Here is a 12,253-nt window from a genome sequence, read left to right on the forward strand (position 1 = left end):
TTCTGTCAGACAAATTAATGTTTTCGTATTCTCTAAAACAAATTAGACAGCCAGATAAATGGCAAAACACAGAATTACACCCCAATTAAAAAAATACAATGTAAAAGTTATGACCATAATCATATATATGCAATAGGACATGTATATATAAATGTATATGTTGACAGTCATTTTGTTTTAAATTACCTACAAATGATATTACTACAAATAATAAAATGTTTTAAAATAAATTTATTTGGTCCCCTTATAAACGTAGTTGAAAACATGTGAATGTACTCATTAAATCTTATGGTAACACTTTACAATAAGGTTCCTTTATTAAACATTAGTTAATGTATTAACTAACATGAACTAACAATGAGCAATACATTTACTACTGTTTTTGTTTATCTTTGTTAATGTTTGTTAATAAAAATAAAGCTGTTCATTGTTTGTTCATGTTAGTTCACAGTGCATTAACTAATGTTAACAAGATTTTAATAAAGTATTAGTAAATGTTGAAATTAACATTAACAAAGATGAACAAATGCTGTGCAGTTCATTATTAGTTAATGTTAACTAATGTAGTTAACTAATGAACCTTATTGTAAAGTGTTACCAATCTTATTAATCTTAAACAATTCAATTCATGGAAAGGACATATCACAGCTTTGAGGCACAAAAGTTTACAGTATGACTTAATATCGTGTAATGGTTTAGTCAGAGGGGAGAGCCTGTAGGACAGCTTGTGGGACTCTGCTTGTATAGTACTGATGATCCCGTAGAGTCGCCAGAACTCCAGCAGAATTCATGTGCTTCACATTGGCATCATATCTGAATGCATTACCATGGATGTCTGTCAGTTTGCCTGTATATGAAAACAACATAAAAAACACTTAAATATACTTTATATTTACCTTAAATATCTAGCAAAACATGCAAACAATGACTATCACCTCCAACTGCATGCAGAATTGCCTCAGGCGCACATGTGTCCCACTTTTTACATCCTGGACTGGCAAACACATAAGCGGAGGCCTTTCCCTCCACTAGCTGAATAATCTACCAGGCCCAGAATGAAGACGTGATTAGTTCGATTTCAATGCCAATATTGACTCAGCCGAATCAAGGCTAGTGTCCCACCTTATTCCCAGCTCCTCCCACTCTGATGACATCATGAGGCTCCATGGCTTGAACTGTGTCGGTCACAAGTTTATTGCTATGGGACCGCGTGGTCGTGATGATTCTTTTACCATCTGGGACTTCCTGGAGTTGAAACCCAAATGCGCCCAAACCCAGAACTCCCCATAAAGTTCTGCCCAAAGAAGCACCAGCCCCAATCTGAGTGAACAGAGAGCACAAAAAAACAGGTAAACCAATCCAAGCCTTTACCAAATGTAGTGTAGCATGTGTAACCCCATCAACCGGTTGGACCTGGTAGTTGTAGAAGGGCTGATTGATGACTCCAGCAATGGCTGTCCCTCTATAAGCAATCCCTATTAGCACTGTCACATGATCCAAAAGCCCTGCAATGAAACAGCAAACAAACATTACGCAAAGTACTTATTAGTCAAGCCCAACAATGAAAATATTTTTTAACCCCTCTATGCCCTTTTATATGTCCTCCTGAGTAAGACGGAGTTGTGGTGCAGCAATTTTGAGCATCAACGCCCCGATATACTATAGCAAAATCAAAGAACGAACTGTTGATATGTCAATTGGAACAAAAGCAGGCCAAAACGTTCCAGGAATGTTCACATCTGGCTGGTAAACATTACAGCGATTACAGAACAGGTAGGTGTGGCTTTGAGGCTCTGCTTACTTTGACATGGAAATGTACTACAGTTCATTTCTTCTTTTGGGTTCATTGAGGTCAAGCATCCGTGAGTAAAAACATAAACACACTGGAGATCTACTTTATGGTAGAAATTCAAGATCTAATTCTAACTGAAATAAGCACCGGTGTATCTTTTTACTTTACAGTGTATCTTTTTTTTTTTTTCACGTGTATCACTGTAGCTGCTGGTTTAAAGTAATCTGTTGTGTGAAGTAATATATGAACGTGATATGACTTTTACTGGAGAGCTGAACTGCTGGTGAAAACATATCAACATCCCTATGATCAGAAGCTCTCTTAACTTCTGTTTTCTCACTGCTTCCATTTTTGTTATGTGTTTATCTTGATATTGAAAGGAAAGCGAGCAGCACATATTTACAGCATCGGGATGTTTGCTAACAATATACTGCTGCTCAGATATTTCAAATGTATTTTTACCCATAAGCGAAGAACTAAAAAAATAACTTTGCTGTGAGTATATCGGTGTCTTTAGTGCTCATGCCAGTAATGCAGGTTTGAGTCCATCCATATCCCTAACCCTTTCCCCAATATTTACCTAAAAATTTCCTGTCTCTTCTTTGTGTGCCTGATAAGGTACTTTTCCAATAAAGTGGTGGTAACTTCCAACTAAAATGGGATGCATGGACAAGATGTAACAGGTTCACTGGATAACTTAATGTAAAAACCATTTTTCAGTTGCACTTCATCAGCAACAAAGAGCACAAATGCAATGTATTTGTAGTTTCTGGTCAACTATGAGAAACGCAAATTTTTGATTGGCTGCAACCTTCTACTCTTGTCTAATTTCACGGTGACATCTCATGCCTCAAAAAAAAAAAAAAAAAAAACTTAAATCACCGTACGGTTAGGGGCTCTGTGGGGCTGCACTGGCTTCTGTATGTAAACTGGGTTGTACAAAACCCTTGCAGCTACAACAGAGACAGGAGAACAAAGACAGAGAGAGAAAGAGGGGAAAAGAGAGAGCAGATCACTATGACAGCATCAGGTGTGTTGGACATATGGAGGTCAAGTGGAGGTAGAGTCAGACAAAAAAAATCAGAGAGAGAAGAGATCGGAGGGATAGTGCTGTTGCAGTGGGCATGCTTGCAACACTAGGTCCTAACTAGGCGCGACATGAACGTCAAGTCATTTTTCTGTCCTCACTGAAAGTGAAATTCTGTGGGAAGGGACAAAAATCAAAGCCAATCAAATGGTAACTGATGTTTAGTACAGGTATATACTGTATATCTGGATTTTGAAAAAAAGTTTCTGATGTGGATGGGACTAACTCAAGGGGATGATCACATACATCCATGATTAATCACATGACCAATCAAGTGAAAAATGCAATTGCATCAAGAAAACAGATTAAAAAAAAATATATACCAACATTTGTAATACAAAAATACATTAGAAATATATTTATATTAACATTTGTAATGCAAAAATACATTAGAAATATATTAAGTGGCTAAGAGAAGGCATGCAGTGCTTAAAGCATAGCCTAGAAATTTTTAAAAAATGTCTCTACCACTGTAGGCAGTCGTGATAGATGAGCAAGAATGTAAATACATAAGGGGTACCACAAAGGTGTGTTACATATATCATATATCAAGTCAGCAAAGCGATAACACAACATTTACAATATTTACACAATTACAGGAGTTATTTACAGAAATGGCCTCAGATCAAAATCTTCATTCAACCCTTTTGGAGCTAAAGTGTCCAGGGTATAGATCCAGAATGCTTCTCTTTTGAGTAACAGACAATTTACATCTCCTCCACGGGAGGGCTGTTTCACAAGTTCAATGCCACAATATCTGAGAGAGGAAACGTTATGAAAGGCTTGTGTAAAATGCACCGCTACTGGGCTTTTGATGTCATGGTTACGAATATTTGATCTGTGTTCTGAGATTCTTGTTTTCAGTGGCCTGGTCGTTTTACCAACATAGGCCAAGCCGCACGGGCATTTAAGTAAATATATAACATTCTTTTTTTTTTTTTTTTTTTTTTTTTATTAAATGCCATTCACATACAAATGATAGATTTTAACAAAAAAGATATAAACAATATTCCAATTTCAACATTACAACAAAAAAAAAAAAAAAAAAAATATAGTACAAATTATAATAAATTACACAATTAAAGAAAAAGAAATAAATAAAAGCAAAAAGAAAAAAAAGTATGAGATTGTCAAATAAATAACCTAAAAGCTTCACACAAAGACCTAGTACGTTTCGCTTTGCTGTTTTTCAACCCAAGTAGTAACTCAATATAACTCTTCATTTCTATCCGAAACAACAGAAAATTGGGTTTTTCTTTAGCCCATTTTCGCTTATGAATATGGTATTTACCCATTATCATACAGAGATTAATAATGAATGCCACATCTGGTGACAGTCTTTGTCCATTAAAATAAAAAAAAACATCTTTTTCAGAAAAACAAACTTTCATCCCTAAACATTTATAAAGAAAACATTCCAAATCTACCCAAAACATTCTGCTGTAAATGCAACTAAAAAATAAATGGACAGCACTTTCCTCTATATAACATTCTTTGTGTTACAGGTGATCACACCTTTGATGTCATAGAGTTTTCCAGTGCGTGGGTGATTGAAGGTGGTAGTTTTATGTGTGAAGTTGCATTGAGGGCAGTTGCCACATCTGTAATTCCCAAAGGGAACAATACAGTTAACTCTAGACTCAGAAGTTCTGGATCTGATGTTGCTGAGACTCAGGCCCATCTGAAAATTGTCTCAGCAACATCAGATCCAGAACTTCTGAGTCTAGAGTTAACTGTATTGTCCAATATTCACCTCTTGGCAGAGATTTCGAACCCATCATTAAAAAACATTGGCACATTATTGACTCTGATCCAGCACTTAAATGTTTTATCACATCACCCCGCATTGTGTACAAGAGAGCACCTAATCTCAAAAACATGTTGGTGAGAGCGCACCTTCCACCATTGACTCCACCACATTTTTTGCAGTCTATTCCCTTTGGGAATTACAGATGTGGCATATATTGGCCTATGTTGGTAAAACGACCAGGCCACTGAAAACAAGAATCTCAGAACACGGATCAAATATTCGTAACCATGACATCAAGAGCCCAGTAGCGGTGCATTTTACACAAGCCTTTCATAACGTTTCCTCTCTCAGATATTGTGGCATTGAACTTGTGAAACAGCCCTCCCGTGGAGGAGATGTAAATTGTCTGTTACTCAAAAGAGAAGCATTCTGGATCTATACCCTGGAATACAATCTATTTTTGCATTACAAATGTTAATATAAATATATTTCTAATGTATTTTTGTATTACAAATGTTGGTATATATATTTTTTTATCTGTTTTTTTTATCTGTTTTCTTGATGCAATTGCATTTTTCACTTGATTGGTCATGTGATTAATCATGGATGTATGTGATCATGTGATCATGCATGGCTGTATTTAAGGAGGTGTGTCTCCCCACTTGTTTTTCATGTCTGATGAAGGGCTTGGGCCCGAAACGTTACACGTGGTGAGCAATCATTAAAATCGCTAAGGAGCATTCTCTGGTGTGCGGACTCATTGTTTACCTTTGCAACTACTTGTCTGCCCAGCACCCAGTTTTATTGTTTTGGATGTGCGTGCTGTACCTTTGAACTAACTCAAGGGGAGCAAAACTCCTGGAGAGCCACTGCCCTGCAGAATTTGGTTCAAACCTGCGTCTGAGATCGCATTCTCTCTTGAGTAGGTACTTATTTTGAATAAGTAATTACTTCATGCCCGCTAAAAAAGTATGTTCTATATAGTATGAGTGTGTGTAGTATGAACGTAATGCAGACGTACTACATTCACCATGTTGTCATTATCATGTGACTTTGCAGCGTCAGTTGTGTCACTTCACTGCCATTGATAAATCTTCTCCCGTGGCTCATGGGATAGTAAAGTGTCCATCATATGCACACTTCAGTATCTCACCGGAAGTAGTAGGTCATCCGGGTACTTTTTGTCTACTCTTCTATGAGTACTTTGAATTTGGACATACTTCTTTTGTCACATACTGTTTTTTGCCTACTATATGGTAGGGAAGTATATGATTTCAGATGGGCCTGAAGGACTTGATTAGCTGGATCATATGCTTTTAATTAAGGTTGAAGCAGTTTTGCACCCCTGGACAACTGGTGTGACACAGAAAAAAGGTGGTCATATTGGCAATATTTCAGGAAAAATTTGCAGGCAAAAAAGGTCAATTTTCAACAGTCTAGCACTGTATGAAGTATTGCTCACACAGAAGTCACTTTCAAACCAAGCAACTTTCTGTTGGTCAGTGTTTGTGTGACCAACTTGAACAAGAGCAAAATCTTTGTAGAGAACTTAGTCACCCTCACACAAAACTCCCAAGCATGCAATTTCTTTTTAAAACTACTGGATTTCATCTGCAAAATTGTATAGAACAATGGTAAATGTGACTCCCTATTTACACCTGGTATCGACATCCACCTTGAGTGATTCGATCAGCCAAGGGCATTTACATCTGATCTTAACATCAATCCGTTAACATGTCCATCCGTGTTCACCATCAATGGAGGATCATTTAAAGGCTTGTGCTCTTAACTGTGTGCTAGACAGTGTGGAACGTAGACAGTCAATGGCTATGTTTACATGGAAATCTTTTGTTTTAATCAGGAACAATGATGTGAGGACTGATGGGACGTTGTTCTGCTCCACTTCATAGACAATGATGGAAGGAGAATTTTAGAATAACAAGACATTAATTTATGACACTTTCTTTCTACAAATTCTACCTGCAAATGTGGTTTGTATAATCGATGACAAAATGTAGATCACTTGTGATCACTTCACCCCAAACAGATGTTAATACCAGGTACTTTATTGCACAATGTTGGTTAGAGTCACAGCTGAAAAAGACCAAAACTCAAATGGAAGTTGAGTAATGCTGAAAGCTGTTTATCTGCTCACCTTCTGTATATTCTTTAGTGCCATCAAGAGGGTCCACCCACACAACCAGCTGAAAAATAAAGATGAAACCTTAGTCAAATACCATATTGAGTTACTTTTATGTTCCTACTCTTTTAAAACTCTTTCAGAACAAGTTAATTTAAAAAGGTATATTCTATATTTAACCGGTCCTACTCGACCTGCTCAGGGGTGCGTTTCCCAAAAGCACTGTTAGCAAACTATGGTCACAAGTTCCGTCGTTATCAGCGTAGTTCAGCGAGTCGGTGTTTCCCGAAAACATAGTTCCAACGAACATTCGCAAGCAGCATCGCAAAGTTGTGTGGTTGGAACGACAGCTCTCGACCTGTGGTTAGAAGCAGAGTTTCTTGTTTACATGACATGTGGACTCAATTAGTCCTTATCTTGAGCCAAATAATCAAGCTGACATTCAGTACAATCTATATCTTTTATTTAGAATACATACAAATGTCATTTACGTCTTTTAGTTTGTCAAGAGATTCAAAGCGTCGTTTTTGAAGAGTGCGCATGTGCTCTAGTAAGAACGAGCCTATGATTGAATCTGTAAATAAAGCAAAATAACTGAGAAAAATGAGAAATAGTCCTCAGATGCCATGTCCGTAATTTATAGCAAAACATCTAACATTAATTTGATCTCAAACAGATTCATTAAAAGAATTTATTACTCCAACACATGCGTGAAATCATTAACCAACGTGGCTGAACAACCCATTTCAATTTGTGCCAATTCGGTTTTGGGAAACAGTCGTGACTAGCTAGTTGATTTCTTCGACAATGCATCGTACTATATTAGTTAAGCAGTGAGTTACATTGTTGTACAGGAAACGAACCCTTGAGCGGGATTCGAAATGTAAAAAGCACCAAATGTAACCGGTCCTACTCGACCCTTTCCGAGTGACATTCAAATCAGCGTCTCCGGCATGGGATGCGGGTGCGCTAACAAGGACGCTAAAGACCGCAGCCGCTAACGTCGATCGCTAGTGCGCCTCTTGAGGCCAGGGGAGTGAGGTTTACACGCACAGCTCTTACTGGCTTGCCTCCGTTACATACAATTATTATGTTTTATGCATTATGGCCACATTCTGGTTTCTCTTCCTCTTTACCTCTTCCTCCTTCAGGCTGGCATACTGATTGGGACAGGATTTTTGTAGGATTAGGCTGCTGTGCCCGTTCTCTATCAGGTCTTCCTCAACAGACTCATCTGGTAATTCCTACACAAATAAAAGCAGTTTAGACAGCTGTTTGGAGCCAAAACAGGCTGAGCATCTTCATATTACGAGACCTACACACCTCCTCCCCGATGATAGTGACTTTAGGGAAGCTTTTCAACAGGGATGCACATATACTCTTCTGAGCAAGCCTGTCAGCCAGTGTCTGTAGATCATCAGCTCCTGTCTATGCCAAAAGCAAAGGTTACAAAAATACGTCATAAGCATATGTCAAAACGAGCAAATAATTTCACAATCCAGAGTTAGTTCATCAGCCGTTCTCTTCTCAAGTCTTGGCTCTAGGGCTTCCCCCCTAATAGTCCACCAAACGTTAAGGCCTCGATATACTTCAAGGTGAAATCGAAGAACGAACTGATGTGACATTTCGAACAAAATCAGGCAGTTTGGAGTTTGTTTTGGAAGTTAGAAACAGCTTGCCTAAGCGAACTTTCCAGAAAAACTTTCCAACCATTGGTCCGTGGCGATTACATACTAGGTAGGTGTGTGCGGTTTCCACTTCAAAGCTAAAGTGCTATATAATTAAAATTGACTTGACTTTACTAGAGTGCCGAATTGCAGAACTCGTGCAAACATATCCACGTTGCCATGATCAGATGCTTTTCTTACACTTTATTCAAATGCTTGCTGTTTTCTCAATTCTGTTGTGTTTATTTTGTTATGGAGAGGAAAGCGTGCAGCACATATTTACTCATCTAACCATTGCTCTCAGATGTGTGGGTGGCTTTGGATGTTCGCTAACAGTATATCACTGCTCATGTATTTCAAACTTGGTTTTACCCCTAAACTAAGAATGGTAAAGAACTTTACCGTGAGTATATCGGGGCCTTTAGTCGATGAGAAGAGGTTTAGTTGACAAATTTTTTATTGGTCAGTGGGTCACAGAAAAAACAAACTCCACAGGAAGTGGCGAAGTTACGCAGTCCAAACGGACAGATCGTTAACACGGCTGGTCTACGTGGAAATTATGCCAGGCAGGAAATTAAAATGTTCACCTATCATTCATCAACCTCAAGTATGGCTTATCATAACATGTAAGTTTAACTTAACGCTTAAATTAACGAATACTAGTCGAATAGCAAAATCTCTGGTCAGGGGCAGCCCTGTTCCTGGATCAGTACCCTTGTTAAACAAATCAGATTTTAGTGTCTGATTTGGGGTTAAAGGGATAGTTCAACCAAATATGAAAATTGTCATCATTTACTCGCCCTTATGTTGTTCCAAACCTGTATGAGTTTCTTTCTTCTGTTGAACACAACAAATACATTTCCTGTTTGAGATGACAAGTTGATGAATTTAGTTGAAGAAGATACTTCGAAGAATGTTGGTAATCAAGACAGTTGATGGTAGCCATTGACTTCCATAGTATATTTTTCCTACTATGTAAGTCAATGGCTACCGTCAACTGTCTGGTTACCAACATTCTTCAAAATATCTTCTTCAACTAAATTCATCAACTTGTCATCTAAAATAGGAAATGTATTTGGATCAACACTTCTTGGTCACATGCCACTACTTGCCGTACCTTTTCAACGATACCGAGCTCTCCACTTTGAAGCACTTTACGGACAATAGTTCCAGCCTTTTCCGCCACGGCATAGGCTGAAGCCACCAACCGCATCAGCACTGCAGGACTGCTCGCCATGACACTAGCTGAAACAGAAAGCACACCTTGCTGCAGTTCAAAAAGACACACCTCCTGCAAACAACCAGGGGAAAAGTCAGAAGACAATGGCAGTTTTGCAATGTCATGATTATCTCATTATGAGAGGAATGGGATTCTAGCTAATCAATACAATGCAACAGATGGAGCTGAACTAAGTTCAGTTAATTTTTTTCATCAAAGTTAATGCTAGATTTGCTCTTATAATGCACATCATGACTGTTTTAAACAGTTGTGATTCAAATTGAGGTATAGGCAAGTAAAATCACATTTTGAGTAAATTGAAGTTTGAGAATAGACCTAGACCTGTTTTGTCTCAGTACCAGAGTCAGCACATGCCCCTTGACAAAAATACTTCACGAACTGTATAGATAGTTAATGAGTAATTATGAAAAATGGCACTGGGTGAAGATCCCTGCTAAAGTTCCTGAACAATCTGCATGGAAGACACTGTAAGGCACTGTTGTCCAAATGATTAACACTCGTGCCTGAAACTCAAACTCATACTTGTTACCACTCACGACATTTATAAAACATATGGGCTAAGTCTACTTCTTAACTCTTAAATCATGTTAGCTATAATCGTTTGAACTTGTTCTCAACATTTATTCAGCATGCATTCCTGGGCGATATGCTACTCGCGTACAAAGCTGCGGTGCAGACTGTTATTTAGCAATAATTGTGTATTTTGATGACTTATTCTATAACTGCGGTCTTACTTTAATCGCAGTCCGTGTCCAGAGTTCAGGAAGGATCAGCGGTTGACAGCACACACTGATTTCTATCGGACACAGCACTGAAGGACAGGAAGGCGTCATCTTCTTCTTCTTCTTCTTTCGGAGTTTTATGGCGGTTGGCAAACCAGCTAAAAGGTGCATTTACCGCCACCAACTGGACAGGAGTGTGAAGCGTTAACCGAGTGAGACGGGGTAGCTGCAGCTTGGAGCAATGGGCGTGGCAAGAGGTAGGGGCGTGGCAGGAGGTTTCTCATTGGTCAAAGGAGTTTCCTCCTGGACAGAGTCAGAGCCATAGAGAGAAGTTGCGATACAGCAATGGCGGCTTGTGGAGCCTCTCAATATTTTCCGAAAGCAGCAGCAGCGCGGTAGAACAGACCGTTTGTGATGCACTTTTAAAAGGTAAGACGTTTAAAGAATAAGATTGTATATTATCAGTACATCTGAATCAAATTAACTTGTGTATTAAAGCATGCTAGTTTACTATTGCTCTCTAAATTAGTAGTTTTAGGGGACGTTATCAGATAAAAGAAAGGTCACTGGATAAAGTTAGTAGTGCATAACAAACCACGAACAGCCTATTAATGGTTAAAACCGTTCTATTAATGCATTTTTATCCTTTGTTGTGTAATAAGAGGTAAAGGCTTCTAAACAGGTGTCAAATATAAAATTGGGGAGTGTGATAGGGAAGTGATAAAATGAGTAAGTTATCCATTTCATTTCTCATTAAATGTGCAATAACAAAAAAAATCATTATTTTAGATTGCATATTTGAGTAACAAAAACGTATGGGTGGAGTTTTTTAGGCACTGTGTTTCTGTAAGCTACCTGTCTATATTATGTTTCAGCTCAGCTGATTTTTGGATTGATGGAAAAGGGAAATGGAAGTTTATTAGTGAGATTAAAAACAATGCTTAAAAGCAGCAAGTCATTTACAAAAACAAATCACACTAGACTAAATGGGAAATAATACTAAATACCACAACATGTAATATATGCTACTATAATTTGTCCCGTTTTTGTCTCCTTTATCTCTTTCAACACAAGAAGCAGAAAGGGATTCAGTGGATCCTGAAGACTCCCTGCACTGACGCTGTACCTTCACCTTCAGTTTCAGCTCCTTGGATTTTACAAGACTTTCCTTGCTCCTTATTTTTAATAAACATTAAACTTCCCAGTGTTGGTCTTTGTGAAAAAGTTCAGATGCACCCAAGTATGATTAGTGCACAATATAGCATAAAATCTTAAGTTCTTCTATTTAGACTGCTCCTGCTGACTCGAGCATATTTACTCATCTGTGTCGGACACTACAAGAACAACATAGAGGAAATGACAGACAACATGCTTGACGTGCAGTTTATGAGACATTTATAGACATTATTAGACATTTATAAAATCCCATTGTGCTAAATCAATGCTACATATAATGTATATAATGTGTATATATATGTGTGTGTGTGTGTAATTGACAAATAAACCTTCAAATAGTTTTTTAAAAAATCTCAAAATCTTTTCAAAACTGATGTTTTATTAGTTTTTATTTATTTTATTTGTTTTATTTATATTTTTGAGTCATTAACTTTGACTTTTTGAAATTTAAACAATTTTCAGTTGTAAACATTTCTAAGTGTTTAAATTCAACTGATATGGAAAGTGTACCAACCTACCCATACTTGAAAGCAGTTTTTACCAGTATTAGAGAGATCTACAACTCTTTTCACTCATCATTAAGGCTCCTCTGAACGATGAATTATATCATGTATACTGCAATTACCATAATAAAATAACCATGTTTGCAGTTGTGCCAACCCGACATGCAAATTTCTGG

At 37.7% G+C, this 12,253-nt stretch overlaps 1 protein-coding gene and 1 long non-coding RNA gene across 6 annotated transcripts; one reads left to right on the plus strand and one right to left on the minus strand.

The window, feature by feature from the left end:
- bpnt1 (bisphosphate nucleotidase 1) lies at nucleotides 1-10,529 on the minus strand. Of its 5 annotated transcripts, none has more exons than XR_014603327.1 (10): nucleotides 10,411-10,521; nucleotides 9,554-9,681; nucleotides 8,093-8,197; nucleotides 7,906-8,013; nucleotides 6,785-6,833; nucleotides 1,414-1,505; nucleotides 1,123-1,320; nucleotides 936-1,041; nucleotides 461-847; nucleotides 1-341 (listed from the first exon to the last, which is right to left on the minus strand). XR_014603327.1 is itself a non-coding variant. In XM_084090181.1 (10 exons), exons 2-10 carry the CDS (start codon nucleotides 9,671-9,673, stop codon nucleotides 696-698), a joined length of 996 nt encoding a protein of 331 aa, XP_083946307.1. In that variant the 5' UTR covers nucleotides 9,674-9,681; nucleotides 10,411-10,529; the 3' UTR covers nucleotides 1-695. The 5 variants fall into 5 exon arrangements, 4 of the variants coding, with proteins under 4 accessions (XP_083946307.1, XP_083946305.1, XP_083946308.1 ...); XM_084090181.1 differs by adding an exon at nucleotides 2,680-2,745 and having other exon boundaries at nucleotides 1-847; nucleotides 10,411-10,529; XM_084090179.1 differs by adding an exon at nucleotides 2,680-2,745 and having other exon boundaries at nucleotides 1-847; nucleotides 9,554-9,727; nucleotides 10,411-10,506.
- A 169-nt stretch (nucleotides 10,530-10,698) lies between these two features.
- Nucleotides 10,699-11,600, plus strand: LOC311068756. The gene is made up of 2 exons (XR_014603430.1): nucleotides 10,699-10,827; nucleotides 11,473-11,600. It is a non-coding gene; the product is annotated as an uncharacterized lncRNA (long non-coding RNA).
- The last annotated feature ends 653 nt before the right edge of the window (nucleotides 11,601-12,253 follow it).

This window comes from Abramis brama (genome assembly GCF_963993115.1).
Source record: "Abramis brama genome assembly, chromosome: 18".
Classification (NCBI taxonomy): Eukaryota; Metazoa; Chordata; class Actinopteri; order Cypriniformes; family Leuciscidae; genus Abramis; species Abramis brama.